At 34.6% G+C, this 13813-nt stretch overlaps 1 protein-coding gene across 1 annotated transcript in view; it reads right to left on the bottom strand.

Annotated features, from left to right (window-relative positions):
• Positions 1 to 3569, bottom strand: part of LOC145666774 (phospholysine phosphohistidine inorganic pyrophosphate phosphatase-like) — a 78377-nt gene extending 74808 nt beyond the window's left edge. The window contains exon 1 of the mRNA XM_081734327.1: positions 3258 to 3569. Coding sequence (XP_081590453.1) covers positions 3258 to 3355 — 98 coding nt within the window. The 5' untranslated portion in view covers positions 3356 to 3569. The remainder of the gene's footprint in view (positions 1 to 3257) is intronic.
• Between the last annotated feature and the right edge of the window lie 10244 nt (positions 3570 to 13813).

Here is a 13813-nt window from a genome sequence, read left to right as displayed (position 1 = left end):
GTTCCTTCATATTTTCAACTCACAAATTCCAAAAAGGAAATGTAAAGTTATTACTAAAAACAATAGAAAGGGAAACAGAAACAACAAAATGAAATGGTATACTCCAAAATTAGCTAATATGAAATGAAAACTAATGATACTGTATAATCGATATAATAATGTAAAGTCTGAAACAAATAAAGATGCATATATAAGTGCTAAGAAGGAATACAAGCTTGCTATAATTACAGCTAAGAAAACACACATCATGAACAACATTGAAGCATCAAGTAATAAAATGTAAAGCTGCATGGAAGGTAATAAATTCTGTTGCAAACGAGAATAAGAAAGAAACTATTCCTATAACATCCGATGAATTAAATAATTTTTTTATTGAATCTGTTGATAGAATACGTAGCAATGTAGCATGCTCCACTACACTAGGGACAAACACCACTATACCAAACCGTGTACAGCATACCAACTATAGATTTAGTTTTGTAAGTGTTACTCCTAATGAAATATATAATATAGTCAACAAAATGAAGTATTCTGAAAGTACTGACATATATGATTTGTCAAGTAATATAATTAAAAAAGTAATAGATCATATATTATTTCCACTCACTTTTTGTATCAATAAATGCTTAATTGAGGGATATTTTCCAAGTGTGCTCAAAGTAAGTAAAGTAGTTCCAATCTATAAGAAAGGTGATAAGAGTGATCCAAGTAGTTACCGACCAATTTCTCTAGTCCCTATTTTCTCAAAAATAATAGAGGCAGCTATGTATTCTCAGCTAAGTAATTTTTTTAATGAGTATAACTTAATAAGTAAATTTCAATTTGGTTTTAGGGCAGGCCTATCAACAATTAACGCCATTGACGTGCTGGTGAGAGAGGTTACACAAGCTTTTGAAAATAGGTTCTTTGCTCATGCTACATTTTGTGACCTGAGCAAAGCTTTTGACTGCGTAGACCACAGTCTACTCTTGAATAAATTAAGTAGATATGGTATAAATGGCACTGGGCTGACCTTAATTAAAACATATTTGGAAGACCGAAAGCAAGTTGTCTTTACAAACGGTATACAGTCTCAAATGAAAAGTCTAAAGTGTGGCGTTCCTCAAGGGTCGGTGCTTGGTCCACTGTTGTTTACCATAATGATCAATGATCTACCAAGTTGTGTACATGCTCAATCGATATTGTATGCTGATGACTCCACTTTTGTAAACATAAACCACGATGTAGATAACATTGTACACTTGGCAAATAGCGTTTTAACGGAAGCAAGTAAGTGGTTTGAAGCTAATTGTTTTCATCTCAATAGAAGTAAAACACAACACATGTTATTCGGCTTGAGAGAAGTTCCAAATATTAACATCACAAATAGTGTAAAATTTCTGGGTATTTACGTAGATAGTAGGTTATCATGGGAACCACATATTCAGTATATAGCTAGTAAGTTATCTAGAGTTGTCTACCTTCTGAAAAGACTGAAACATTATGTATCAGATGGTTACGTAAGAACTGCATATTTTGCATTCTTTCAAAGTATTGTCTCATACGGTATACTCTTTTGGGGAAATGCTTCACGTGTCAATGATATCCTGTTAATACAGAAAAAAGTAATTAGAATTATGACAAATTCACGTCAAACAGTGCATTGTAAACCTTTATTTAGAAATCTGAGAATATTAACTGTGATAAATTTATATATATATACAGCTATTTTGTATGTGAAAAACAGACTACCTGAATTACAGTGTAGATACAACTTGCATTCGTACAATACAAGGTACAATAAACTCATAGATGTACCATATAAGAGACTCAATAAGTCGAAGAACAATTATGATGTACTAGGCATAAAATTGTATAATGAGTTACCAAGTGAATTATCTTCAAGTCCCATGAATGTGTTTAAACATAAATTATACAATTGGCTATTAGAAAGACCGTTTTATTCATTAGATGAATACTTTACGCAAATTAAATGTGAAAGTTAACATATTGTAATTTTTATGTATATTGTAATTTTTATGTATATTTTGACGTTGTCTATTGCCATAATTGGTTCAAGGACAATAAAATTATTATTATTATTATTATAATGTATCGAAGTATGCACTTCCACTATCCTCGTTTATGCGTATAACCCCCCACCGCTGACGCACCTGCTCCCTACGGACACCCCCTTCGCTGTGGCTTGGGCCTCTCTGCTGCACTCCTGTCTTGACTGGGTTAGAAAACACTTGCTTTTTAGTGGCCAACTATTACAAATTGGTTACTGTTTTATGCACTGTGCCTTTTATGCCATACGTCCACACTGTACTTATATTGAGCTCTCCTGGAGTCAATCTGCAAGTAGTAATGGAGCTCCTCATTTAGTGCACGCTCTGAGAAAAGAAATACAAAGCTCTAACCTAAATGTAAGAAATGCATCAAAATTTGGTAGAAACGTCTGCTCGAGTAATGCCAACCGAAGTTCCATCTTAACCAAATATGGTTAAGATTTACTCTATGAATGCATGAAGTGAACAATATTTTGATGTCGGGAATCCATAGCCTACTTTGATTATTCTTGAAGGAATTATGACTCCTTTCCTCCCTTAATGTAGCTTCGCGCTAAAACTGGAACATATAAGGCGTTTTTTCCAGTATCCTTGTTTATGTGTATACCCACCATCGGGGACGTGCCCGCTTTTATGGAGCACTGCCGTGACAGCCGCCCTCTTATGCTTCTGCCTTGACTCAGTTAATTAGCAGTTGTATTTTTTAATGGGAACCTAGTACAAGTTGGTTTGTGTTTTCAAATTGGCTCGTGTTTTATGCACTGTACTATGTACAGACGGAACACTACAGTGGGTATTTGGCAAAATATCGATTCAAAGAAGAAACAAAAATTAAAAGCTTAACATCGTTCACGAATTTCTAGAGCAGTTTCGATGCTATATCCTCATCGGAATGAGGAGGTAAGGAAGGATTCGTTGTTTTCGTTATTTGTCAATAGTGTGGAGTTTGCAACACGTAGGGCTAACCATTTAAGATACTAATTTTCTGCAGTAATACAATATAGATGCATACATATTTACGGAACAGCAATGACAGCATTAAAATGAGAAATATTTGCGATAACAGTTAGGATGAAGGATGGACATGAGACGTAACAGCAAATAATTAATAATACAATACTGTGAACAGGTTCATTGGTGTCATCCATGACCGCCATTACTGGAAGATGGGACTATTCCTATTACTATGTATTGAAAAATACAAACCTATTCACCGCATCTATTGAGCCTGGAATAGGTGTATCCCCTTCTTTTAACACTCCGGTAATATCAAGAAGAACTCCTTTTATACACAGACATTCCATTCCTCTCTCGTTTACTTCACAGTACACTCTGTTGATTATATCTCCAACAACGCTGTTTTTAGACTGTATTTATCTAATTATATTCCGTTTTAATTGTTTTCATATATTGCCCTTGCACTACACAATAGGGACAATATGAAATTACGAATCTACAACCAGTGACAGTGATGCCAGAACCAGATTCTCTCAGATCATAAACGTCTTCTTCGTTCGTATCTTCTCAGAAAAAATCGCTCTGCCGGTAATTAGGTAGTGTTCGTAATTTCAGAAAAATTCCCTAATCTGGGGAAATTTGATAGGTAAATTTATCAAAAAGGGAATTTTTACAATAAAACGTGAAAATCCAGGGAAATTTTCACTGACATATTAATATAAATGCTTAAATTTATCTTTGTTCTTTAGAAATGAACCAATAAAATAGCAATAATTTCTCTCTTTCTCTCTCTCTATGTTTCTGTGTGAGTGTGTGTTTATGTGTGTCTGTTTAAAGTTGAATAATTTGTACCCATTATTGACAGGGTGTATTTGTGTGTATTTGTTGTTTAAAAAAAGTGACGGAAAAGTAAAGAAAAAGAAAAATAGAAACAAAAAGCAAATGAATAAAATAAATGTATTGGTACTTCCTTTAATATAGCTAAATTAATTTTATCACAAAATTTCTGTCATAGGAAGTGGACATTCAAGAAACTAGGGGGAGGGGGCACAGTGGCTCAGTGGTAGATCGCCCACTTCTGGTGCGTTGGGTCCTTGGTTCGATCCTCGTCCAAGTAAGTTTGTGGTGGACATCGCTTTCGTGTGTTTTCTCGGGGTACTCTCGTTTCTTCCCACATTTCATACCACCAGTTCGTCCATCATCATTCACTTGCCTTCATCATCATCTCTCTTACCCTAACCGGCAAAAGCGTATGACGTTAAACTGAAATATTTAATTTAATTTTTTCAACAAACTAGGGAAAAATTGATAAGAAAATGGAAAATTCTGTCAGTCGAGGGAAATTTTCTTAAGGAAACCTACGAACACTGATTATAGATGGTGGCTTCAAGAGACAAGCATGGATCAGTGGTGCTATTCAGCCGGTTTGCTAGAACCGATTGTTAAAATATTTCGAGCTCGCAGAACCGTTTGTTATACCCAAACATAACAGTAAATTTTACCCTGTTATTCCCAGAAACTACCTTTGGTTTTAGAAGTTCTTACAGCCATGCGCGCCGACTACGAGAGTGCTCCGGCACCCACACAAATAATTTTGTGAGTGCGTCGCGGGGCGCGGTAATTTTGGCACCATTAGTTTTGTGACACGGTAATTTTGGCACCAAGAAACGAAGCAAACGGAAATTTTGGCACCATTTATAATTGAAGTACAGAAAATGTGAGAAAATACTCTGAATGTAATAGATATTTAAATTCACATGTTATTAACTAGGACTGTTCCAGCGCGACGAATCAAACCAGTGACGAATGTACAGTCAGCGACAAAATTTCTTTCTCTTCTGCCTAAAATTTATTTGCCTATAACTTTGGAACTGATGGACTGATTTGAGGAGTTTTCTGTAATTTATGGAAAACTGTATCTTCTTTGAGTTGCTGAAGACTGCACTATGTTCACTGCACTGGGTTTGTAATTTACTTTCAAGTGCAAACAGTAACAGCTGATTCGAACCATGGAAATTGAAGTACAGAGAAATAAATAGAAAATACTCTGGATATAATATATATTTACGTTCACATGTTAATGACTAGAACTGTATCAGCACGTATAATGAAACCAAAGACGAATGTACAAACACCAGTAAAAGGTAATATTGGTAGCTTCATTAGGTATTCAAAGCAAGTCAAAATGGAAATCATTGAACTCAAGAAAACTTAAATACACACTTACGCAAGAAAAATTAACAAATCAATAAATTAATTTCAATAACACACGATTTGCAATAATAATATATGGTTCACAATAACCCCAATTGTAAAACATTGCACCTTTTCTTTACATCTTTAACTTTTGCTGTGCACAACATTAAATGAAACAGCATGCAAAAATTCTTGCATGCTCTTTGTTCCAGCATTGTAGGCCAAGCACAAATTTTGAAGTCTTTTCTGCAAATGCTCAGAGATCCGCTTCGTCTTCTTGGCTGGACAATCCCCTACAGCAATCTGCAAAAGCAGTGTCGAGATCATGGCTTCATCCTGCTGGATGCATTGGATAAATTTCCAGATTGACGGATGAGAGACTCCAACCAGATGTTTGAACTTGTTACTCCAGGACTCGCACATGTTGTTTGTTCTCGGTTCGTTATTTAGTGTGAGGTTGTGAACATTCCATACTTCTGGAGGGAAAATAGGGCGCACATTTCTCAAACGGATGTTATCGTCGTTTCTTTCAAAGGCCCGAACACGCCGGTATGTACCGGAAACGTAGGTCTGGTCGAAGTAATCCACAAGCCCTATTGCTTCTTCTCTAAGCAGTTGCATCCCTTGACGTACATCTTGTATTGAAGAAAAGCAAGGCCGTTAAATTTTCCAAAATATACGAAATTCCTCATCCTGTTTGCAGAGATTTGTAAGCCCAAGTTCTTAAATTTTCCTCCACGTAGACTGAGCTAAGTGGAAGAAACAACCTCGTACACAAATGGAATCACAGAACGTTGTCTTGATTGCATTCATTGCTGCGTTTTCAGGATCAGGGAAAAGAGACAGTTCGTTGCATCGTTGAATTACGGCTCGAAACAATTCCTCGTACGAAGCTTGAGTCTTTCGTTCCATCTGAGCATACACTGTTGTGATGGACGTTTGTTCTGTCGGCACTCGGATTACATACACTTGGGTGAAGTGCTTAGAAGCCATATAAAAGTTACCGTCCGTAAGCCATGTTTCACTGCTGGATAATTCTCTTAGACAATTTTCTGTCCCAAAAATGATAAGTCTAAATTCAGCTTCCGCTCCATTGTCATAAAATAAAAATGTTTTTGGCTCCGATCCTTTAGTGAGTGTCCATTCCCCTGAAAAAACAAACAAAAGGAAATTAGAATTGTTGGTACACCACCAGGAGATCTAATATAGTTATGTATGAAACTAAGCTAGAAAAATGTGGTCATAAAACGTTGATAGGCTCCACACGACCACGTTTAGGCCCTAATTTTCAAATGTTTAACCTTCAGTTAATTACTTTGACTCTGTTACGTACGAAACACAGCACGCCTAAAATAGAATTAGCCGGCAACTAGCTTTTTTGCAACATAGGCCTACAAAACAAAAACTATACTTGCATTGAATAAGAGAACCTCACTATTTGCAGAATGTATCATACTTTTACCTAAAGAAAAAATTCAGAAACAAATGTTACTACAGTGAAAGAAAGAGAAACTTTACTAAACGTACCTTCAATAACCAAATTTTGAAGATCCGTTGGTTCCGAAGGAAATTTCTTTCTTCTCTGATTCATCATTGTTCTTTTACATGCTTCTGCATTTGGCAAATTGCACGGGCATTTTCAGGTAACTGTGTCACAACCGCAGCGAAAACCTGTGATGGATTTCCATCATTCAGAAGGCACCTCTTCTTCATTTCTTCTCGGCTAATAGCAACCTTCACTGCATCTTCGTCACCGATATGGTTATGTTCGTGAATCAAAACTGTATTGCACATAAGTCACTGTTCAAAATTCCTGGCGACTGAAGACTTAACTCTTTTATAACATCTCTACCGAATACTTTCTTTCGAAATCTTATGTTTTGTATGCATATAACCCTCTAAACACAATTTCTCGCCTCCTCGCGTTGAACGTATCACCTCCATGCTTTCAGTTAATGACACTACTGAAAATAATGAAGTAAAAATCATATACTGAATTTATACTTTCACTTTTCGACAACATCCGTTGACCGCCCAATCGGATTTCAGCACCGCCGTGTGAAGAGCCAATCACGTTCAAGGATTTGTTTCAATTTCAATCTTAAACTTTTAATGAGGCTTTGGGATATGTGTGAGAGGGGAGCCGGAAGTTTCGATGGAAAGAATCTCGGTGTAATCTCCTCTGCAAAATAAATTGGTACATTAACATCTATTATTTCCAGAGTATTTTCTAATTTTTTTCTCTGTACTTCAATTTCCATGGTTCCAATTAGCTTTTACTGTTTGCACTTGAAAGTAAAATACAAACCAATTAGAGGGGAATTTTAACTTGCTTTGAATATATAATGAAACTGCCAAGTAGTATAGCGTGCAGATCTCACGAACTTGTTCCGAATTTCTCACGAAAATGGGCCTAAAATCCGCCATTTTGTACCAAAATTTACCCATGTTCCCAAAATCTCACGAAAATGGGGCTAAAATCCGCCATTTTTTACCAAAATTTACCCATGTTCCCAAAATCTCACGAAAATCGACCTAAAATCAGCCATTTTGTATTAAAATGTGTGTACAGACCGAAAATCTCACGAAAACTAATACAAATTTCCTTCATTCTCATAAAAATTGATCAACAGTACGAATTTCTAACGAAAATGGATGCAAATTTCCTCTGATCTATTTTATTATATATTTTAATACAATTTTATGTTGATTTATACAATTTATGCTGATTACTTACCATTTTTCCCCAAGATTTTAAGAAACTTGTTTCTTCCTTCCTTATTCATCCCTCAAGTGCTCAGAAATAAGTGAAGAAACTTCAGAACATGTCCACACAGGTTTTTTTCGTTAATCTTGAACACAGTTGGTCTTGGTATTCAAGAAACTAATTCTAAAGAAAGAAGACACGTATAATGAAAGAATGGGATGTCGTAAGGTGAGGTAACTAAAGAGGGAAGGCGGAAAACAAAGGATAAAAAAGTAGCTGTATCCCAATATGTAAACATTCCTAACAGCGTGATACCTTGGTTAAATCAATAGGAACGTTTTGTATTCGTAATTGAGAAGCTTTTATGTAACACTATCATAATTTGAACCTTCTGTCATTTAAAGAAAGAAGAAAGTGTCACTTAAACGTGACATATAGATGTCGGATAATACTTTAACAGCAGGAAGTGAGACAGACATGTCAAATAATTTAGTTTCATGTATTTAGAAAACATGGGAAAATCTGGATAAAGAACAAATGTTAAAAGACATTGAATGTTAGGTAAGGATGGCGGGGGGAGACAGAGAACCCTTTGATGAGGTGAAGTAAAGAAAGGGAAGAGAGAGAGAGAGAGAGACAGCTGCTTGTATGTGTGTGTTGTAATTTTGGGTGGTCCAGCTTGTTGGAGGGGGCGAAGTGTGCTGTCCATGGAGTAAAAGACCTTGTTTAATTGGGACTGTGACTTGCACCCTACGGAGAAATAGGAATCATTATTGTAAGGACAGAGATTTTAAGAATGAGATAGTTAAATGTCACACGTTACTTTTTAAAAGTTAATGTATTGCCCCCCATACTGAGAGACCGCACATAGGATTGCATGAGGGAACTGTGTTGTTATTTTGAGCAAAGGACCAGTTTAAATTAGCGTTCGACTTGTTACGCACTTTGTTAAGACCTTGCCACATACGTAGAGGGAGAGAAAGAGTGGCCCTTCCTACCTGAGTTTCAAAGAGGAAAAAGACTGAATGAAATTTTTTACGCAAGACAACTTTCCCTTTTGTGCTTTTTGGAAGAAGTCTTCAAACAAGATTTTTTTAAGGTATTTCCGCATAAATGATTTTATCCTTTTAAAAAACCAGATTATTGAATTAATTATTTATGAATATTAATGAGATGATAATGAATATTAATGAGATGCTAAAGAAAGGGTTACAAAGAATGTTTTTTTTTGTGTTTTTCGTATATTTAGAGGTATATTGGGATATATGTAATATAGAGCACTACATATTGTACATAAATGTATGAGATAACGTGGAAGGAAATGGGCGCAACTCTAAGAAACGTATTTTATGTATTGATATTGTATTTTCAGTAGCTGATATGGGATTTTAGCATAGAATATCATCTTTTGGATACTGTATGGGTCTAATGGTGTACGAAGCTTAGACGAATAAGAAATTACATGTATATATGATTAGTTTGTAAGTGGGTACATGTATGTGTAGCTGATAGGGGATTTTAGCATAGAATATCATCTTTTGGATACTGTATGGGTCTAATGGTGTACGAAGCTTAGACGAATAAGAAATTACATGTATATATGAATAGTTTGTAAGTGGATACATGTATGTATGTATGTATATTTGGTTTTGATATTGGGACAGGAATATATGTATCATATTGTAGACATATTATCTTTCGTTTGCATGTAAGTGTTTTAAGCATGTGTTGTTGGGTTGCGTAGCTTTAGGGGCTATACTAGGTGGGATGCAAACACCTGAAGTGTTTGTATTGTATTAATATTGGTTGTATTGTATTAATATTGGATTGTAGCCTTATTTTATCGTAATGTAGAGCTGTATATCTTGTTGTGGTGATATGCTAGGTGAAGGCAATCACATGAACTGATTATATTGTAGACTTATATTCTGATTGCTTATGTATATAGATTACCTTGAATACCATGTTAGAATGTATATATTGTGATTTTTTACGTACGTAGATGTTTGTTAGACATGTTCTAGTGGTATTTTAAGTACATAGGATTTCACTGTGTTATAAGCCATTTACATATAGATATCTTTTCACTACAGTATTCTAATGACATTTATTGGTACCTTTATTTACTTCTAAGATGCTTGTTCACCTTGTAGAAGACATTATGCCATCATTATGGTTTCCAACGTAGGGTCATTTATTGTAGGAACATAAAATATGATAAATACGTATAAATAACCTTATATGAAGCATACATATTTTTCCTTTATCTTATATAGAATACAGATACTTCGTATTATATCAATATTTGTTTGGAGGAATAAAACATATTATTGTAAATTGTAACGTTTTATTATATTTATATAATCTACAATATTCTATTTCCAATATTGGCATATTTATATACATATATAGATAAGATATTTACTATACTTAGAATATTCTTCATAACTTATTGACATATTTACATTATATGTACGTAGAAGTACCAACAGATAGGTCTTGTGAAAACTTATGGACATATTTGATGATATTATGACCATGTTACTCCATCATGGTACCTTTAGACAGTCTACTATTTACATATATACAGAATACCAATCATTTAACACACTTAATACTTTGATAACCATATGGCAATGTTCTATAGTCAGTAATACTGTTATGATTTAATCGTCGTCTTTTATTTTGAACTTTCTGATGTGTTTTAGTTTCAGACTTGGATACGATGACAAACCCTGGCTTACGAACAATTCTTCCTGGATTGTGTAACTGTTTTTTGTCAGCTTTATCCCGAACTAGTTGATAAAAATGATCAAAGTTAATTTCTTGTCGTGTACGATGATTTAAAGTTATTCCTCTAATTTTAAATACATAATCTACTTTCCCTGTTTGAACTTCTTTCATTCTATAGGCATAATTTTTTGGCCCTAAGCCTATAAATGCATCAATTTCCCAGCCATCAGGAACTTCATTAGTTAACTGACCCAAATAGAAACCCAAAGAAAGTGGAGGCTCTTCATTACGTGGTTGTACAAACATAATACTATCAGTGTCGCAGTACAATACACGATCAGAATCTATAGCTGTTACTAATTCGTAAAGTTTTAGACGCGCCCACGAGGTGATGAAGGCTGCAAGGACAACATTGGAAAATTTCCATGGCTTGTTTTTGTTTTCAATGTTTTTATATGATACAATGAGATGTCGCTCTCCAATAGGCAATACAGTTTGTACCTCATATTGTGGTGCCCATAGATAACTTAAAATTTTTTCTGGAGTATCTACAATTACAGATTGAGATAAATCTGTTCGCTGTCCCCATTTCCCATACAACGAATTGAGAAATATTTTGGAAATATATCTTAGACCAGGATTTGATTCAATGTTATTTTCCGTTAACTGAATGCATTCATGTTCATAATAGTCTGCAATATATTTCTCTTGATCTTGTTTAGTTTTGCACCAGTTAGGAAATCCTGAAGACTCCTGTTTCATTTTTAAGAAGGAATTGACATAATCTTTAAACAGATTATCTTCTGATCCAGATAATTTGAATTCCCAAATTTCGATAATTTGTAGAATTTTGTATCCGAGATCTAAAGCTACATGAAGTTCAGGAGTATAGTATGTACCAGTAAGGACACGCTCGGCATCATTATGGATGCAATTGTTGCCACTTTGTTCCATACACGTACGACATAACCCAAACAAAAGGCGTTCATTACATGTATATGGTAAAATTGGAAAATATAAGTCTTTCGGAGGTAAGATACTACATTTGACTAATCCATGAATACTTTGCACTTGTGGAAAGTCAGGCCCCTTGTATATTATAGGTTTACCTATAGGCAATGGCTTACGTGCCATTACCCACGGGTAAAGACTGGTAACATCATAATATGACACAAACTCTTCGCTGGTACATTCGTACAAGGCATTAAAACATTCTGTACGTCCCCCATGAAAACTATCTTTAGGTACCAGATGGTCGACAAGATCATGACACTGTGTTTGAATAAGCTGTTGTAATTTTTTATTATTTTTTACCATGAGGTCCCATTCACATTCCCACATTTCAACGACATTAAGATTTAATTTTTTAAGAAATGCTATTTTTGTGGTGGTGTTTTCATACCGATCTTGTAGTGATGTACCTTGCTTAGAGGTAGAATCTAGGGACACGTGTCGTAGTGTAGGATAACAGTTTAAACATCCGTGATAGTAACATCCATGAAATTCGTAAACTGTATTTGTTTTACTTTCAAAACCATCAACCTTATATCTCCCGAATCGTTTTTCCAAGCCATTTCCAGAATGAAGAATTTTATTACCAGTAGTACGTTCTAAGTATCGTAGCCAATACATTGCCTTGAGATTTTGACGATCACGATGGTCAAACCCATAAGGTGGAATAATTGGAATAATTTCTTTGGGTAAATATAAGGTACGATATGTTAGTATTGTCAAACTAGCAATAGTTGGTGCAGCGATAAAACATTGGATACCATTTGTTTTGTCTTCAATTAAGTTTGAAAATTTAATGACAGCCTCTGCTAAAATTTTAACATCATTCCGACAATATTCAATCATTTCCTTTTGCAGCTCGTACTGCTCGCCACTTTGAACACGTTCTTTGTGCCATATGATAAGTTGCTCTCGATCTTCAGTGCTCCTTGAATCAGGATCAAAATATTTTAGATCAGGAATTTTGCCTATGTAATTTTGGTTTTCTAATGTATTAAACAAGTACGGGAAATCTCCCTTTCGTAAATTTGCAGAAAGACCTAATGCCTTAGGTAATTTAGATAATTTAACTCCCATATACAAATATGTGTCACGAAAGTAAATCTTTTGTCCTAAACGCATTTCAATAATTTTTTGCCCGGACATTATTACTTCAGGTGTAAAATGATGGTTTATGATTAAAGTTTTAGCACAGAATTGCATATCATAATTACTGCCATTATGGGAAAGCACAATGATTTTTTTAAACATTGGTCGAGTTATTAATACATGATTAACAAATTCTTCAATGTTGTTGAAATCAAACGAACGGATTCCATTTTTATCACCGCATACAAAGCATGTATCATGAAGTTTCATGTCCTTACACTTGTAACAGGCATGAATACAATTTACAAAATTTACGTGATGTTCTTGTTCTCCTTGTTCATTTTTAGGAAGTAACATTGTTTCTACATCAAAGATAATGTACAAAAAGGTATCTACATGCTGCATCATAGCCGTTTGAACAAAACAAATATGGTCAACGCTTACATATGTATAACATGTTTTACAATAACATTCACCACATTCATGTTGAGACTTGCGTGAACGCATGTCAATCATATCACCACATTGGACACAAATTTTCTTTGTTTCGCATAAACTTTTTCCGGAAACATTTATTGTTTTATGATTGTCAAAACATTCTTCTGAAGAAAACAGTCTATGACAATCAATGCATTCGAGTTTAATATTATTATCATTATTACAAACATTGTGATACTTTTCACACATTGGACATTTGAAGTTACACTTATGATTTTCTGTACGATGATAAGCTTCCAAACAATACTGACAATAATTTTTCTTGTTTAATAGTGTTGTAATACTAGTAATTAATTCATAGTGTCCCTCAGTATACAAAATTAAAATTTTCTTTGATGCATATATTCCAGGATAAATTACATTGTAGTTTCGAGTTAAACGATTTTTTTCGTAAACAACAATTTGATAATGAGGTGCTAGCTTATTTTGAAACTTTTTTACATCATCAATAGTACATCCATCATGGATTTCAATGTCAACTTTAGCACTGACACACAAATCCTTTGCTTGTTTCATCAATCGTTCAGAATGATTTTTCAATTCATATACGTAATTATAACGATGATCAGCC

The sequence above is a fragment of the Thermobia domestica genome, chromosome 12 (assembly GCF_964235325.1).
Source record: "Thermobia domestica chromosome 12, izTheDome1.hap1.1, whole genome shotgun sequence".
In the NCBI taxonomy this organism is placed as follows: Eukaryota; Metazoa; Arthropoda; class Insecta; order Zygentoma; family Lepismatidae; genus Thermobia; species Thermobia domestica.
Note: the sequence above shows the minus strand (reverse complement) of the source record. Positions and strands in the feature narration are given on the sequence as shown.